Source organism: Pterocles gutturalis, unplaced genomic scaffold, assembly GCF_000699245.1.
Source record: "Pterocles gutturalis isolate BGI_N339 unplaced genomic scaffold, ASM69924v1 scaffold39826, whole genome shotgun sequence".
Taxonomy (NCBI): domain Eukaryota; kingdom Metazoa; phylum Chordata; class Aves; order Pterocliformes; family Pteroclidae; genus Pterocles; species Pterocles gutturalis.
Window position 1 is genome coordinate 629 of NW_010101834.1, and position 17,789 is coordinate 18,417.

Consider the following 17,789-nt stretch of genomic DNA (forward strand, 5'->3'; position numbering starts at 1 on the left):
GGGGTTCAAGGCCAGGCTGGATGAGGCTTTGGGCAACCTGGGCTAGTGGGAGGTGTCCTTGCCCATGGCAAGGGGGTGGAACTGGATGATCTTTAAGGTCCCTTCCAACCCAAACCATTCTGTGAATAACCACACATTGTTGAAAACCAGAGCATGCAGTTGGGTTTGGTGTACAGGGTGTTTCTGGTACATGTAGCCTTCACCAGAGATGTACCAGGTCACTCAAGGTCTGTCTGGTCACTGAAGGCACTCTGTCTTGCCTGACTGCCTTTTAGTTGCACAGGGTTGGTGTTTCTGGCTGGACATCCTCTATACCTTGGTTGTCACTTCAGTGTAAAATTTTGGTGTGTGCTGGGCCACAAGGGCTGGCCCAAAACTGGAAACAGGAAAGAGTAACTCACACATCATACCCCTTGTTTTGAGGACTGATTGGGGAGGATCTGAAATTAATTGGTTTAGCCTGAAGCAATGGGCCTTCATGCTTACGCAGCCTGTCCTGATTCCTGCAGGTGATGCCAGGCAGAGGAAAGCTTCCCATTGTACACATGCAGTTTTAAGCTTAAGGTCTGATAGGTAAAACTTGCCCCACTGTCTTTTTTTTTTTTTTTATTTGCTTTATTTTATTTCCCAACTTTAAAAAATTGTAGGGGAATTTCTTCGATGAATTTCAGATGGAAGGAGTAGCTGCAGAGTGCAATGAAATCTATCTAGAGTTGGTGCCTGAGAACCTGTCTAGAGCATTAAAAACTGCTCAGAGTGCTAAGGCAGTGAAGATGAAGTTGACTAACAAGCACTGTCCCTGTCTCAGAGTTGCTGTGGAGCTAGTAAGTTCAACCATGCTTTTATCTTCATTATTAAGAAAAAGGTCTTAAAAATTAAATACTTTTCCTAAGATCAAATAGAAGCTTTGGTAGTCTTTGGTGTAATTATAGAAAACTAAGTAAAGAAAAATCATGCCATTTTCCATTTCACTAGCTTTTCCTGCCATTGTGGTTGGTAGCACGCAGAACCAGTTTTGTGATTTCCAAAAGGCAAGGAAGAGGTGGAGGAGTAATAATGAAAACTGTGTGACTGAAACACCTTTTTCTAATGTCTGCTTTTCTCCTTTCTGTCATTCTCTGATTCTTCTGTGGATTATTGCCTTCTTATTGAAGCCATTAGGTGAAGGAGCTTTCAGTTTGGCTCTGTGTTTTGCTTTTGATTGTCCTGCTATTCATTTCAGACTGCTGTCTTCTGAATTTTTTTGCTGTTAATGCTTCTTCACTGATTCGCCTCTTCAGCTCTAAGGATAGCTGAAGATAGTAATGACTGATACTTCCCAACCTCTTCTTTATTCAGAAGGGAAGTCCGCTTAACAGTGAACCAATAGGAACCTATGGAAAACTGGAACTGAGTATCTGGGGCACTCAGTTTTCATATTACCCAGAGTGTAATGGTTGGAAAAATTTGAGTTCAGAATTCAAGTCCTGTTTATAACTGCAAGAGCATCTTCTATTTCCCTCAAGCCATCCTTATCAAGCAGCAGTAGGATTGTGACACATGACATTCCTGTGGGGGTTATTCCCAGAAGATTATGGAATGACTTCAGAGAGCCCAGTGTGCCAGACTTTGATGTAAGCCTTTGTTTTTATATTCCCTATGGAAAGGGGAGTTGCAAGTGGAATGCTATTGCTGTGGAGTATACTACCATTGGGTTTTCAAGAGGAGGTGAAGTGAAAGGGAAGGCTGGACTCTAGAGGTTTGGAGAGGGTTGGGACATGGCTTCCATCTTGACAAGAGAGCCCAGAACCTGTAAAAACAGAGCAGGTGGTTACCAGTTGTTTCTGTGATATTCAGGGTGGAGGAAGGGAGGAGCCAAGGACTTGCATGGCTTTAGGCAGGAGCACCTCCAAACCACACAGGTTTAAACTGTTTCAGCTGTTAAGGTACCAAGTGGCCCAAATAATCTGTTCTTTCTGAAATTCATGGCCTACCTGGCAAAGCTAGATAGATATTGTGTTTCCTCCTGTTTTTTATATATCCTCTCTGTATCCATTTTGACTTTCATCAGAGTTGCAAGGAAAGGTCTTTGTGCAAATGTGCTTCTGTTTGAGGGTATGGATGTCTGTTACTTCTACAGCTAAGAGAATTTAAATTCTGAAGACACATGACTCAGTAGAAACTTGATGTATTTTGTTCTGTTATTTCAGATCTATACTGATGCAATTCCGGAAATGATTACAGTACCATGGGAGTCATGTTCTTTCCTTTTTGGCTAGAGTAACTATTAACTGCTCAGTAACATGGATGTGGGTGCATGTGAGAATCTGATCTGCAAAAACCTGTCTCTATTTTGAACACAGACTTAGGACAGTATGAAGCAATTGCTAGAGCGATGGCCTGTTGGTATAATGTTCTTAAGTCATTTGCTGATTTCAATTAAATATTGTGCTCTCTGCACTCAATAGATAACTGAGTTCAAAATAAGATAGAGTTGAAGGGAGAAATTCATGTGTGACTGGGATGTGACACATTTAATATTTCTGTGAATGCAGTTCTTCTGTCTTTCTAGGTCAGTATTTATCTACCAGCGCTGAAAACAATGAAGAGTGTTGTGGAGAGAATGAAGAATCTCAGCAATTCCATTGTAAGTTAAGGCACTTCAGGTGTGTGTCCTACAGACCTTATTTTGTCTTGGACATAGCATGTTTCCCTGTTGCCCAAACTGGTGCCCTGTGTTATATCTTATTTTGGGATGGGTCAGACGTTGAACTAAAGGTACTTGAAGACTGTGTAAGGGCTGAAGAGAATTATGGGATTTATTTTAGGATTTATACTGGAGAGCTTGTCCTGGGCTTCCCAGAAAGTGGTACTCCGTGTACTGAATTCTTGAAAGACCATGGCATTGTGTTGCTACAAGCTAGTCTTGCAAGGTGGTAAGAAGTTACAGTCCTTCAGGAAGTTGCTGGAGAATTTCCAGGTGATTTCATTAAAGAAATGCCTATTAAACAAGTCTTGTGTTAAGTGTCTGTGTGAATGAACTTTAGATAAACTTGAGGTGGGATTTAAAGGATATCCTACTTATAGCTCCTGGATGTTTGTGCTAGGTGCATCCTGTTAGTAAAACTGGTCAAGATCAGTGCTGCAAAAAGGGTTTAGAGGCTCTTTCAAATAGTCCTTGGCCATTGTTTGGGAGCATTCATCTGTGGGTGTCTCCCATTCTATAGAAGATTCTGGTTGTGACATGAGCCTATTTTAAAATTATTGAGAATCTTCTAATCACAGAAATGAAGTGCTTAGATGTGATTTAGGAATCCTCTAATCTGGGATTTGTGTAAGATCATATGTGGCCTCCTTCTGGTTGGACACTTTGTCAGGATGGAGTTTGAAAGCTTTCAGCACTTTTTCAAGATTTCTAGAAGTTCAAAGTCCTGCTTGGAGTTACTGCTCTGGTGCAGGTACTGGCTGTTTTTAAGTCTTGGAAAGTGTGTGTCATATGGACTGCGTAGGTGCCTTTCTGTTTGTTGAAAAGCTGGATGGAAATGCAGGAAACCTTGCATCTCTCCAGCTTCAGTCTCTTATTTCCAAATCCTTTTCCTCAGCACATGAATTTCCGAAAGCCAGTACTTATAGAACTACTGGAGAGCAACTCAATTTGTAATTCAATTAGAATTTCAATTCTTTTCATAATTTCAGGGACGTTGGTCTAGGATAATTCACACAGGAATGATGAGAAATGCATTTTGTAGCTGAACATTCGAATGTTCAAACAATGTTGAACTATGAAGGCCCTGAAGTGCTTCTGGAAGCTTGTATTTGAACAAAGCTGCACTTCATCCTCCTGTAATTCTGCAGTGCGGAAGTGGCTTGCCTAAAATTGAGATTGGTTCTATTGCAGGTGATTGAAGCGAACTTGAGTGGAGAAATGAACTTGAAAATAGAAACTGACTTAGTATCTGTAACAACACATTTTAAAGACTTGGGATATCCTCCTTGGGGTAAGTTTCCCTGTTTGTTGCCTCTTGTGTCTGTCTGATATAATTACTTCAGGGTGATGCTGATAACAGTACTTATTTTTTGTTAGTCCTTACAACATAGCATCAAATACTTTGAAGTCTTAAAAGGAAACCTTAAAAAGATAAGTGGCCAATGGCTGTTTCATGTTTGTGGGGGAAATCTCTTCCAATATCCTTGGCAACTTTGTAGGAAAACTGGGCTTTCTCTTCCTTTCACTGCTGCTTCTGAAAAACAACCCATTTGAGTACCAGCTGTTCAGTGATTTTCAGGTGTGTCCCTACAGGCATTGAATCTCCTCCTGATGTTTTCACAAAGTGTTGTGTTCTTATGCTTTTAGCATCAGGGGATGGATGTGAAAATTCTTCTCAAGGCAGAGATCTGGAAAGCATGACTGAGGCATGCATAGACATCAAGAAGCTACAGCAGCTGCTTGCTGGACAGCAGGTCAATCCCACAAAAGCATTGTGCAGTAAGTTCAACAGCTGTGCTTGCCAACTCCAGTTAAGGAGGGATGTTTGCCGTACTTGTAGTCTCAGCAGAAGAGCCTATCTTCTGTTTTGTCTGTTTGAAACTTGACTATTTTTATGATACTTGAGGACTTCTGATATTTCTATTTAGGCATTAAGCTTCGGGCCTTAGGCATTTGGGGAAGGAAAAAAAAAATTAAAAAAATTAAGGCCAGGCCCTTTTGTAAGTATCAAGTTGAATACTCAGACTGACTGGGTGTCTTCTTGTTGTCTTTGTTTTGAAATTATTTTTTATTTTTATTTAGAGGCATTATTTTTTTGAAGGTCTTAAAACGAAGACCTAGTTTCTAGCAGAGAAACTGGGATTTACTGACATCTTTTGAGTTTTTTTCTCAGATGCTTTCAGCACCAAATTAGTTCTAGTACCAAAATGCCTTTTTATGCAGCTAGTGTTTGTAACCATTGAAATAGTATGTTCTTTCTAGCAGAAGCCTATGTGGGTTATTATGTCCTGTTTTGATAACTCTATGCTTTTCCTGAGAACATCTGTGTGTTTTGGTTTAGTGCAGATGCCAAAAATTTCCCAAGGAAGATTTAAATAATTGGTATAGCATTACAAGCCTATGTATTACATATTTCCTTTTCATAGACTCTTTAGTAATGCTTCATAGACACTCTAGGACTTCAATATTACGGGATGATATGTCTAGGCATCCTTCCGTAAGAAGTGGTTGAAGCATTGTGTTCTTCTCGTGGCATTGATGCAGGGTCCTGCATAGAAACACAAAGGGTTAATAGGAATAGTAAGTGAACAGAGTAGAATAGTAGTGGGGGCTGTTTCCGCACGTCAGTAGAGATAAGATAAGGTGTTCTGGCCTTCTCCGAAGAGAAACAGCTTCCCCAATAATTTACCAAGAGGGGGACAGTCAGCAAAGATAAGGTACTAAATCCTATGAGCTGTTAGCCAGAAACCGGTTAGGGCCAGGCTTGTGGTCTAGATAACGGTCAGAGGACAGCTGAGCAAGCGCAAGAGAGGAGGTCAACCAGCGGACACGAGGAAGAGGAGCTTGACTTCATCCCCAAAGACCCCAACGACCACCACCAGAAGGCACTGCGCAGACTCAGCTGGGAGGAGATTATGGAAATGCTAATTTAAATACGAAGCGGGGATAGGTAATGCATATGTATAGGCGTATTGCGAAATATCATGAATATGTAACTACTTGCTCTATAAGACTAAGATGGCGATCCTCGTAACGGTGCACACAATAGGAGGAGCGATCCCCTGTGTGCCCGGCGCCGAATAAATATACCTACTTTACAATCTCTCAGATTGTGGAGTCTGTTTTCCGCACGTCAGCATTCTATAGAAGATGTAATTTTAAAGTATTTTTCCTGCTTTAAACTGCTGTGTTTTTTCTCTTTACAGATATTGCAAGTAAAAGAATTGTCCACTTCATCTTGCTGCATGAGGATGTTTCGCTTCAATATTTTATTCCGGCACTTGCCTGAATGTTCTGGAGTCAGGGTTATTTTCCAACCTGAGGCCTTTTCCATGAAGTCTGAAAACTTTCATGAGTCGTTGGAGTACTCTCATGTGATATACTGTTAGATGCAGCCATCAGATGGACATTATTTCCATATTTATGAAATTATTCAAAATACCTCCTCATCCAGAAGGCTTCTTTTCATGAAGAGTTACATACTATGAAAGACACAACGGTGGGGAGGTGGCATATCTGAGCATTACAGGGAGCAAAACTGAAATTTGTATGTGCTTTTGGGATGCTTTGAGCTGTGGGGAAGGCAACATAATTTTTTTTTTTCTCATTGACAAGCGTAAAGGTAGAATTGAGCTCTGGAGCTGCTGCTGGGTGTATTCAGTATTTGACACTGCAGCTCCAAGGTGAGGGATCTCTGAGCAAGCTGGCTTACCTTCACGGAGCAAGAGAGCCCTCTGCAGGGTTGACAGATTGGTACCTGTAGTTATCTGTGGATCACACTTTTTCCCCTTTGCAGGTGGAAAGCATTGTACAACCTGTGCTGTTGTGCTGTCAGATGTGGTGAGATTGCATCTAGGCTCTGATGCCAAGCAGCCGAGAGCACGACAGTACTGCACCTGCTTCTATTTCCTGGTTATCTTCTGAGGTCTTTTCTTCCTTATTCCATGTGTGATTGTATTTGTTATCTGGCCGTGTTCTGTATAGCCTCTGGTGTTCCACAGGGTTTTCAATATCTTGTGAAACTTCTTGTTTTAGAAATGGTGAGTGAGTCTTTGCTGCCAAATGGGACTGGGAGTTTCTGCTAGATGGTAACTCTTGTTGGGGTCAGAAGTGTTGAGTTTGGTGGTTTTTTTTTTGTTTTGTTTTCAAGGATCATTGAGGTTAAGGTTAGTGGTTTAGTGTTTCTATTAGTGTTTCTATTACACTAACCAGAAAACATCTTCCAAATTCTGGAAGTAGTTTTCATGGGCAACTGCAGTTACCCAAAAAATCTGTGCAAGACGAAAATAGGTGTACACCAGGTTACAGCAGTTTGATGGTAAGAGGCTTGTGGTAAATATTCCTGGGTTTTCTCCTGAGGAGAGGGGAAAAACTGAGTGTGATACAGAGTATGCACTATGAAAGTAGGCTTTAAAATCTTTGGATTTTCTCCTTAGAAAAATGCATTCTGTATAACCTGATGGAAATAGCTTTTTCTGGTATAGCATAAGAGCTAGTAATAATGGCCTCTCAGCTATGCAGGCTCTATGATTGCTATTTTTAAAAAGAGATCAGAAGTTATAATTGCAATAACATGTTGCTTTTTGAAATAAAAAAATAAATAGAAGTGGTAGTAATGCTGGTACAGGTCAGGCGTGTGCAGCAAGATGTCAATTTCATATTTTGGAGAGGGGGAAGCTAGACAGACTGACAGAGGTGAAATCGCTTCCAGCCCCAGTGCTTCCTTACCCTTCCCACCTAAATGCAGCACAAGGATACAGCTCAGCCTTGCTATCCAGTTGACCCATACATGCTGATCAAAGGGATAACAATACTTATTCATGTTTGAACCTGCCGTCATCTGTGAATGCAGTTGTCAGAGCCCTGAGGGCAGTACTGGGCCTTAATGGCCCTAAGCACCCTCACCAGGGACCCCTACCCACCCTCTGTCCGTGGGCCTACAGATCTTATTTCAGCTCAGGCTGTGGCATCCTGTACTCCCCTAAGCTGTGTTGTAGGTGGGCCTGGGCCCAGCCCTGTTGAACTGATGTTTGGATTTCCTGTATTGGCTTTGGATGGGAGCTGTTGCTCTCACTGCCTGGTTCTGCTTGCCTGGTTTACGTTCTGTGGGCCTGTGCCCTAGCTGTAGGGGTGCTTTCTAGCCTGCACTGTGGCTACCCTCAGCTCCTGGCTCCTCTTCCTGGAGCAGCCTTATTCTTGCTGCTCCTTAACATCAACAATGAGAAGAAATATTTCTCATTAACAGCCCTAGCTGCTTCCACATGATGAACCTATTGGTTTATGCCAGAAAATTTTTGTTGTGGCTTAAGCCACCAAGACAAAAGAGTTATGAGCCACTGGTGGAACTACAAAATAACCATCCATCCTCTCTCCAACGCTTTGTTCTCCTACTGCACATTTCTGTTAGGGGATGTTAAGAGTGGCCACCACCTCCAGCAGCTCTGGCTCAGGACTTCTGCACAGCTGCTAGAGCCCAGCCTTAGGTACCAGGGATGTGTATGCCCTGGGCTGAGGGATGTAACTGCTGCTTTCCCACTTGCAGGTTCTACCAGCAGTGAAGCTGGGCCTTGTGCCCTAGAAACACAGACACACGCAGGACACTGACCTGGCTGGTTGCAGACTGCCACGGACAAGCTGTGCCTTCAGCTGCATCTGCATATAGGACTGACATAAGTACAGGTAGCCACGTCTCCTCTTCATCTGGCAGAGACAGAAGGTCACTAGTGCAGGCACGTGCACACTGCTTGCTAGGTTCACAAGCACATACATGTTTGTAGATCCCTAGTACCCCTGCCCAGATCCTGGCCCTTGTACCTGCCCTGTGCATCACCTGTTTGCTGGCTTGTCCAGGTCAGTGTTCACTAGCAAACATACAGCGCTCTTGTCCCACAAGCATCCCATACTGACAGGTCCCTGTGGATATAAGCACAGACCCTTCACCTGCCTAATATCCCAGCCCAGACCCAGGCCCTCGCGCTCACTGCCTTGTCCAGCTTCGAGTTTGACAGCAAATGCACACCCCTCGCACACCGCGTTTGGAGAACGCACAGACACTTGCCTGCCCCACCCCCGCCATCAGCCAGCATCAGGTGCACGGACTGTGACCTGTGATCCTGCTCCAGCTGTGGGCACAGAGCCCAACGCCTACCTCACTCGTGCCAGTGTCCTCTAGTAGCTGTTTTTTGGGACACACCGCCATTCCCACGCCAGTGGCTTGCTTGGTGGCTGGGACCTCTGCACTCACTTCAGTAGCTGGCACCTCATCCTTGCAGCACATAGACACAGGACAGAGGGAAGTTATATAGAGATAGCGAAGAAAGGACTTAATTAGAAGATAGGACAGACTGGTGATGAGTGTATTGATTGATTCCTTTTATAAGCCTTTCTGCCTACTCCCTCTTTGTTCTTCCCTCCTCCCACTTGCCCTTTGAGTTGTCTGATCAGTTGGCATATTTCTGCCCACTCTCTCCAATATGCCGGTCCCTGAGGTTTGCCCTCTTTATTAGTTGCAAAGTCCCATTTTGCCTGTGTTGTGGGTTGACCCTGGTAGGCAGCTCAGGCCAGTGCAACCGCTCGCTCCCCCCTTGGTGGGATGAGGGAGAGAATTGGAAGGGTAGAAGTGAGAAAACTCGTGGGTTGAGATAAGGACAGTTTAATAGGTAAGGCAAAAGCTGTACACACAAGCAAAGCAAAATACGGAATTAATTTACTGCTTCACATTGGCAGGCAGGTGTTCAGCCATTTCCAGGAAAGCAGGGTTTCATGGCACATAATGCTTACTTGGGGAGACGGACTCTATAGCTCTAAATGCCCTCCCCTTCCTTCTTCTTTCCCCCCAGCTGAGCGTGATGCCATGATGGTATGGGATATCCTTTGGGTCAGCTGTGTCCCCTCCTTACTTCTTATGCCCCCCCGGCCTGTTTGCTGATGGGGCAGTGTGAGAGAGAGGGCCTTGTGCCAGGGTTGGTTTTTTTCCTGGTTATTGTCTTTTTGTTAATGCTAATTGGACTGGTTTTCTATCTGTATGTTTCTTTTTTTCTTTCCCCTATCATCCCAATACAGGATGTGCTTAATAAGATAACCTGTCTGGAATAAACTCTCACATTCCCACACACCCTGCCTCTCTTATCATTTGTCTATCAGTTTTGTGTCTCTTCATGTTCTTGTTTATGGCTTCCTCTTTTTCTTTTTTTTGCATTGAAAAGGTCCTGGACCAGATACCCTGAAAGGAGAAGACACTTCTTCTGCATACAGAAAACTGCATTGCAGTTTTCAATCCTTTCATCCTTCTTATTCTGAAGACCAGCAAATTATTTTATTAAACCAATTTGGTGATGGTTTATCATACAATATATACTTAAATTATTCTAATTTTTAATTGTGGTATTCTGAAAGCGGGTATTAATGCTTGCAAGTGACTGTATACAACTGCTTTATTGTAGCTGTCTGGGAAACTCCCTGTGATGGTTCTTTGAGGTTGCAGGTAAGTGGGAGCTACTGGCTAGTTCTGGCTCTTCCTCCAGTGAGCTCTCTGGTGCCAACTCTCTCCTCCTGTCTCATCATGTTTGCTCCTGCTGTATGCACACAGGCATATACATGCTCTTCAACAAACTGAGTTTATTTCACTCCGACAATAGATAATTTGTGCTTAATTATAATATACTGTCTAGAGAGTACACTGTATGAAGGACTTCTATAGTTAAACAAGGGGATTAGACTAAATTATGTAATGTATTTGGCCTAATTCTACTCAAAATTTTGTCCAGAGCAATCAACTTCTTCCTTGAGTGAACGGGATACCAGCTCCCAAAACCATTTAGGCACAGATCTAGATTTTAGCTGTGTTATTTTGTGAACACATTATTTTGCATAAATAGCCTACATATTGAAACCCCTACTACAGGCTACTGAAGATATGAACTCACTGACTTCCTCTGGTGACTTGCTAGACCCAAAAATCAAAAACAGGGAGAAGGGATTTTTCCCCTCCATTTTTAAGGGAGGTCCTTCTCTTGTGCAAGACTGTGCTGCACATCCACTGTGGTAATGGATAGTGAGGGTGGTGAGTGGTAGGTATTGTTGAGTTTCATTTCAGGATCATATTTGCTGGACCTAAGTATACCTGTTAGTATGTGTCCCAAGCAATTCTATACTTCATATGAGTGATTTCAGATGATTACTCGGTGCTGTCTTCAAAATATCTGTTAATTTTGGAGAATTTTTTTTTTTGAAACATCTCTCTACAAATTCAGCATCTGTATTATGGATTGAAAATATGACAACTTGCTGTTGGCAGGCAGTATAAAGAGTTCGGTGCAAATACATTTACAATTACGTAGACCATAGATTTTTCAAGCTGTAGTCTCATTTCTGCCTTGTTATTAAATGAGATGAAAAAAAAAAAAGATATTTTGTTTGATTTTCTGAGCCATATTGGCTTACTTTAATGTGTAAACCGTTATTGCCAGAATAGAAGTGAGATAATGATGTTGAGCAGAGAAGTATGCTCTAGACATATTGATGGAATATGTGCAAGGACATTGCTGTCTGTGTCAGAAGGCCAAGCACAGGGACTTGAGCACCACACCTGAACATATCGGGCAAATAACAATCTCAAATTCTCTCTTGATATTAACATCTGTGTCTTAACACACCATTCTTTCAAACAAGTGAGCTGCATGTCCTCTGACATTCCTTAACTTATAGGCAAAGGTTAGAAGTAATTTAATTTTATGTGATTGAGATATCAACAATGTTGGGGGCGGGAGAGGGGGGGACAGAAAATTCTGCAGGTATTAGTTTTTTGGTTTATATATAATATTTTGATTATTTATTTTTTTTTGGTTATAGACTACTTGGCTCTGTAAGTCTGTGTAAGATGGGATGGGGGGAAAGGATCAGAATTTCTGCAGAAATTTCAAATGTAAGTGTTCATCTCCTTAATGGTGCTGCTTGTACATAACTCTGCCTCCAGAAAGGGCAGAAGAGGTTTTTATTTTCTTCTTTGTTATTTGAATGTGTAAGATGTTCAGCCTCTGGGTTTTCAGGTTGAGTGTTTTTGTCAGAAAAGAAAATGAGTTGAAGGATGACGTGACCATGTGTTACATACAGTCAGGAACACATCTGCTGCTTGTGTTGACTTGAGGTCAGGCAGCACTGAGCATCAGAAAACAAACTATGGGCTTGGGGGCCTCAATATTATGTTCTCGGGAAGCAATTGGACAGGATTTCTGCCTCCGATGGCAGAAAATCTTGAAAGGAGAAAACTTGACATAAACTTTCTAGTTATCCTGTTACTTGTATTTGAGACGAGCTATTGCTGAGTTATACTTCTGGAGAGATTTCTATCTTTCTGACCTTGTATTTCAGTTAAAATAGGAGTAGTGCAGTAGAAATCATGCATTTAGCAGATGAGTAATCTGGAATTGGAGCTGGACTGAGGGATTTGGGATCCTAATTTGGAATTATTCTTGCAGGAGGGAAATAATACCAATTTGCCACGCAGCTGTAAAGAGAAGTTTAGGAGCAGTCTTGACAAGAGAAGTGGCTTTAAAACATTGTTCTGTTGTTGCGTACTAGAAAAATCTGAAGAACAGGCACAATGTTCCTGTGTATTGTTTTACTATCTGCAAAAAGCCCCAGGGTTTAAGATAAGAATATGGAGAAAAAGGATTAACATCTGCTGGTCTAAATCACTGAGTTTAGGAGAGCTAGGTAACTGGAATAGTTTGTCAAATAGTACAAGTGATTTGCATTCTGAAAGGTTGGCCTGAAGAGGCTGCTCACACACCCCTGACCAACACCTGCTGCTCTCTGCTTTTCTTTCTTTGTAGCTGGGGAACTGAGTGTTCTTGTTAAAACCAAGCAGATACCCGAAATCCTCCTGAGGAGCCAGATAGATGCGTTCTTAGTTAATGCCCAGGTGAGGGGACAGAGGCAGGCACTGAGAGATAGGAGGGAAGCTGCTGTACCTCTGTGCTAGCTTCTGTTACTTTGAAAAGCTGTATCACAAGCTCCTTGGATTCCCTCTGAACTTTGTTCACATCTGAGGGCCTTTTCCATCTTCTCCTTATGGCCTTTCTCTGATTTATGGCTTAAATGTGTGTACCAAGGCCTTATATGTGTATGTTCTGCCTACTTCCCTTTCACTGAGATAGGTTTTTTTTTTTTTTTCCCCTCTTCTTAGTGAGAAAAGCCCTTCTCTATACGACAGGATGTTCATCGAAGCCGCTTGTATGCCTGCACTACGTTAATTTTACTAAGAAGGGTATGATAGAAGATTTTTTGACTCTGTTGTGGAAAGAGATGTTGTTGACCTCTTTCTGTTCTGGTACATACTTGGAGTAGTTGCTCATGAACATGAGTATGTAGTACACAGGCTTATGTGTGTGCTTCTTGTATAGTTACTGGAAGTTTGTGCCTTAACTTTAATCCAACACCTGTTACATTAACACCTATGCAGCTGAGTCAGAGCTTTTGCTTTTTGTCATTTTAAACTAAAAGGTTCGTACATTGTATTGGTATATTTTTGTTCTGCTTCCTAAGGGAATGGTGCTGCATTTTGCTGTTGTTCTGTTCAAATTTCATCCATGTATGTAATTAGAGTCCTTCTGATCACTCTAGGTTTTTTTATAACATTCTAGCTCTCCTGACCTCTTCATCTGTTTTGCAGAAGGAGGTGCTGGTTTGTTATGGTCCCAGTAAGAGAGGCACTCGGACACTGTAAAGTGCCACATAAGATACCATTTATTAAAGGTAATGCTATAAAGAAAGAGTGGCTTGTCATGTTTTGTGGTGAAGTTCTCCCCAGGTTCCGTAATGTTTGTTTTCAAGAGATTCATTAAAAAGAGCTATTTCTTCTTTCACCATTCCCTTTTATTTGGATGAAATGGGTGTTACGGCAGCTGTGCTTCTCACAAAATGAAAGTTACAAGATAGTGGAGGATCCATCCCAGCACAACAAAGTTTTGTTAAATGTTATTTTTTTTTTTCTTCTAAAGAGCCTCTACTCATTTATTGCCATCAAAGAGCTTGAAAACCTAGCACAGATGTAGTTAACATTCAAAACAGAGGAAGCAAATAGGAGAAATGCTGAAGTTATATTCAGCTTATATTGCTGAAGTGCTAGTATTGCTGCTTCTTTGCAGCAGGCTGGCTGGGCTGACTATAGTTCTTTGGATTTATTTCAGAGCAGTGTGGTTGCCATTGGTCTATATTTAAATCGCAGTATCGTCCCGAAACCTTAATCAAAACAGGTGTTCTGGGTGCAGTGTAAATTGGAAGTTATTTGTGGAGAACAGAAACAGGGGTTTACAGAAGCTTGCAATATTGATCTATCTGTTGATCTTTTGAAAACTAGTGGAAATTCCTCACTATTGCCCAAGATATCCCCACCCGTTTTCTATCAGACACTGTATTAATTTCCTGTTACAGGGCCTTGGTTTTCAGTAATTTTTTACATGTTAATGTTATCTGTCCATTTTGATACACTACCAACCTCTGCTATCTTATATTCTTTTCATCCCTTTTTCCAAGTATGTCTCAGAGGAGCATTGAAGAAGATGAGAGCATAGAACTCTCTGAACCAACCACCAGCTGCTATGATAGTAATGAAAAATAATAGCTTCCTTTACCAGTTATTTCATTCTAGCACTGTGGAGTTAACACGGAAAATTATTTATTTATGCTGTCTCACTCCTGGCTAAATAGAGCTCAGGTGCAGCAGTATCTGCTCTGGTCTGACGTGTAGTAGTACTTCCATTTAATCAAATTTCTTCTGATTTGGAACAGCCAAGATTCTGTCAGGGTTAGGTGACAAGGGAAGACAAGCTTGAAATGTCAAAGGGTAAATTCTAAATGTAAGATGGGATTTAGACAAGATGTTGGCCTTTTCCCACCATCTATCCCAGGGACCAGAAGATGCTCTCCATCCCTGTCCTGGCTTCAGCTGGGAGAGGGTTAATTTTCACAGAAGCTGGGAGGTGGGCATAGCCAAGGGGATATTCCATACCATGCTGATGTCATGCCTGGGATAATGGGGGAAGCTAGCCGGGAGAGGTGGGGGTTTTTTTGGGCGGCATTTTGGTTGTGAGCTGCTTCCATTGTCTGTTCTTTTTATAATACTGTTTGTTATTGTTATCTTCTCTTTTTTTCTTGTCTAATATTAGGAAAATCTGTTGTTACCTCAACTCACTCTTTTTTATTCTTTCCCCCATCTTATTGGGGAGGAAAATGTTACGTATTTTGGTTTCCAGTTTACATTAATAAGGTTAAATTCCAGAGCCACTACTCAGGTCTTACTAGACAAAACTTCTGCAGTCATAGGCTCAGCTCTTTGTTGAAATGGGTAGAAAAAATGTCTCTACCTTCAAGAAGGCATTTTTGTGTGAGTTAGTGAATTGGTACACAAACTTACCTGTAACTTTCTCTTGTTTTCCTTGCTTTCTGGTTGCACACTACTGTATTATTGATCCTTATTTTTATGCTGCTTTACAAAAATACTTTGCATATATATATATATTTTTAAATGCCACAGCAATTCAAAACCAGTGAAATTGTGATTAGAAAAATAAAACAATAGAGGGTGCTAAAGAGCTGTGAAAAATGTGTTACTCTGCTCTAAGAGAAACAAATCTAGGACCAAGCAGTGGACCTCAGTTAACACTTTTGAGAGGGTGTGTTTTTTTTAATAGTTTTTCATAAATGACATTTTTCAAATGGGCAGGTTGCCAGTGACTAAATGTAAGACTGGAATTGTTTAAACTTTGTAATCTATAGAAGAAATATTATTTCCAGAGCAAGCATCATGAATGACCTGGGTCAAATCATTTCAGCACAGACCCTGAGAGATGCTGAACTCAACTGAGATTAGGTGGCTAAATAGCCTACAGGATCTGGACTTAAACCTTCAGTTCTTCAGCTGTAAAACAAGAATCTTTGTACTGTACAGCGGGGTGCAATATATGGTAAAGAAATGCATGAAGGATTTGGTTTTGCTGATAGAGGTCTAAATATAAATTCTAGCCTTCACTTCACAGGTTATTTACTCAGGGACATCTTTATTCTCAATGAATAATCAGGAAAACAAACTGTGTGAATGTGTATGGGCTGGTGCCATAAATGTTTGGCTCTCCTTTCCTTAGATGGGAGGACACATGTTCAACTCATAGTTAATTAATAATTAATTACACAGGTATTTACTCAGGGACATCTTTATTCTCAATGAATAATCAGGAAAACAAACTGTGTGAATGTGTATGGGCTGGTGCCATAAATGTTTGGCTCTCCTTTCCTTAGATGGGAGGACACATGTTCAACTCATAGTTAATTAATAATTAATTAATCTGTCACTTTGTTATGTACTATTGATGACCATCGGAAGCACAATTCATTGCAGTTCACTAAAGGAATGTTTGACTTCCCCACTTTTTTGTACCAAGTCATTGACTAATTGGGTTTTTTTACTTACACTTAACAGATTTAAAGACTGTATTCTATGAGTTTTTATGGTTTACTGTCATGTCATAAGATGTCAAACTGGAGCCACAAGTAATTTATTCTGGCATTCAACAATCAGATAGACCTCCAGCAGTGGAAACTGGGGGATACTAAATGTAATCAGTCAACTGCCAGAGTATTTTCAAAAGATGGAAACAGACAGGAAAAAATTGTCTTACGTTAGACAAACAAAAGTTAAATCACATTCAGATCTTAAAGCATTTTAAGTGATATACAGTCATGTGCTGGCACTTGTATAATTTGAGGCAAAAACCAGGCACAACTTTATCCTTTGTTTCACTCAAAGTAACTGTCAGTGCTAGTAATGGCTGGAAAAATTTTACTTACCCCTGTCACTTTGGTGAATTTATTACTCCTTGAGGAACACAGAAGCAAATTAGCAACTCAATAAATTTTCTCTGATTTTGTGAAATAGTATGAAATAATTTGTACACAGGTCTTAGACTTCGGAGCAGCTCATAAATATTTGTTAATGTACAGTGGCCAGCTCTCAGACCTGTCCTCCCATGTCCTGCCTTGCCCTGCCCTGCCTTACAATGCCTTGCCCTGCACTGGATTACCTAACCCTGCCCTGACCAGCCCTGCTTTGCCTTGTATTTCCTTGCCTTGCCCTGCCTTGCCCTCCCTTGCTTTGCCTTGCCTTGACCCCCCTGGCCTTGCCTTGCCTTGCCTTGCCTTGCCTTGCCCTCCCCTCCCTTGCCTTGCCTTGCAATGCCCTGTCCTGCCTCACCTTGCCCTGCCCTGTGTTGCCCTGCATTGAAATTGTGTTGCTCTGCCTTGCCCTGCCCTGCCTTGCCTTGCCCTGCCCTGCCTTGCCTTGCACTGCCCTGCCATGACCTGCCTTGCCTTGCCCTGTCGTGCCCTGCCTTGTCATGCCTTGCCATGCCTTGCCCTGCTTTGCCTTGTCTTGCCCTGCCCTGCCTTGCCTTGTCTTGCGTTGCCTTGCCCTACCGTGCTTTCCCCTGCCCTGCCTTGCCCTGCCCTGCCTTGCCTTGTCTTGCGTTGCCTTGCCCTACCGTGCTTTCCCCTGCCCTGCCTTGCCCTGCCCTGCCCTGCCCTGCCTTGCCTGGTCTTGCTTTGCCCTGCCTTGCATTACCCTGCCCTGTCCTACCTTATGCTGCCCTGCCTTCCCTTGCCCTGCCCTGCCTTGTCTTGCCTTGCCCTGCCTTGCCCTGCCCTAAATTGACCTGCCTTGCCCTGCCCTATCTTGACCTGCCTTACCCTGCCCTGCCTTGCCTTGCCTTGCCCTGCCATGCCCTGTCCTGCCTTGCCCTGGCCTGTTCTGCCCTCCCTTCCCTTGCCTTGCATTGCCCTGCCTTGACTTGCCTTGCGTTGCCCTGCCCTGCCCTGTCTTGCCCTGCCTTGACTTGTCTTACCCTGCCTTCCCTTGCCTTGCCCTGCCTTCCCTTGCCTTGCCTTTCCTTGCCCTGTCCTGCCCTGCCCTAGCTTGCTTTTCCCTGACCTACCCTGCCTCGCCTCACCTTGCCCTTCCCTGCCCTGCACTTTCCTGCCTTGCCTTTCCCTTCCTTGCCCTGAACATAGCAATATGAGACTTCCCAACGTGAACAGCCAGCTCTGTTGCTAT

General features: G+C 42.4%; 1 protein-coding gene across 1 annotated transcript in view; it reads left to right on the top strand.

Annotated features, from left to right (window-relative positions):
• HUS1 (HUS1 checkpoint homolog (S. pombe)) overlaps positions 1 to 6,218 on the top strand; it is a gene marked incomplete at its 5' end in the record, with an annotated part of 6,648 nt that extends 430 nt beyond the window's left edge. Inside the window, 6 exons of the mRNA XM_010084696.1 lie at positions 648 to 824; positions 1,506 to 1,613; positions 2,552 to 2,626; positions 3,878 to 3,977; positions 4,334 to 4,465; positions 5,893 to 6,218. Of these exons, the coding sequence (XP_010082998.1) occupies positions 648 to 824; positions 1,506 to 1,613; positions 2,552 to 2,626; positions 3,878 to 3,977; positions 4,334 to 4,465; positions 5,893 to 5,975 (675 nt within the window). The remainder of the gene's footprint in view (positions 1 to 647; positions 825 to 1,505; positions 1,614 to 2,551; positions 2,627 to 3,877; positions 3,978 to 4,333; positions 4,466 to 5,892) is intronic.
• Positions 6,219 to 17,789: the final 11,571 nt, after the last annotated feature.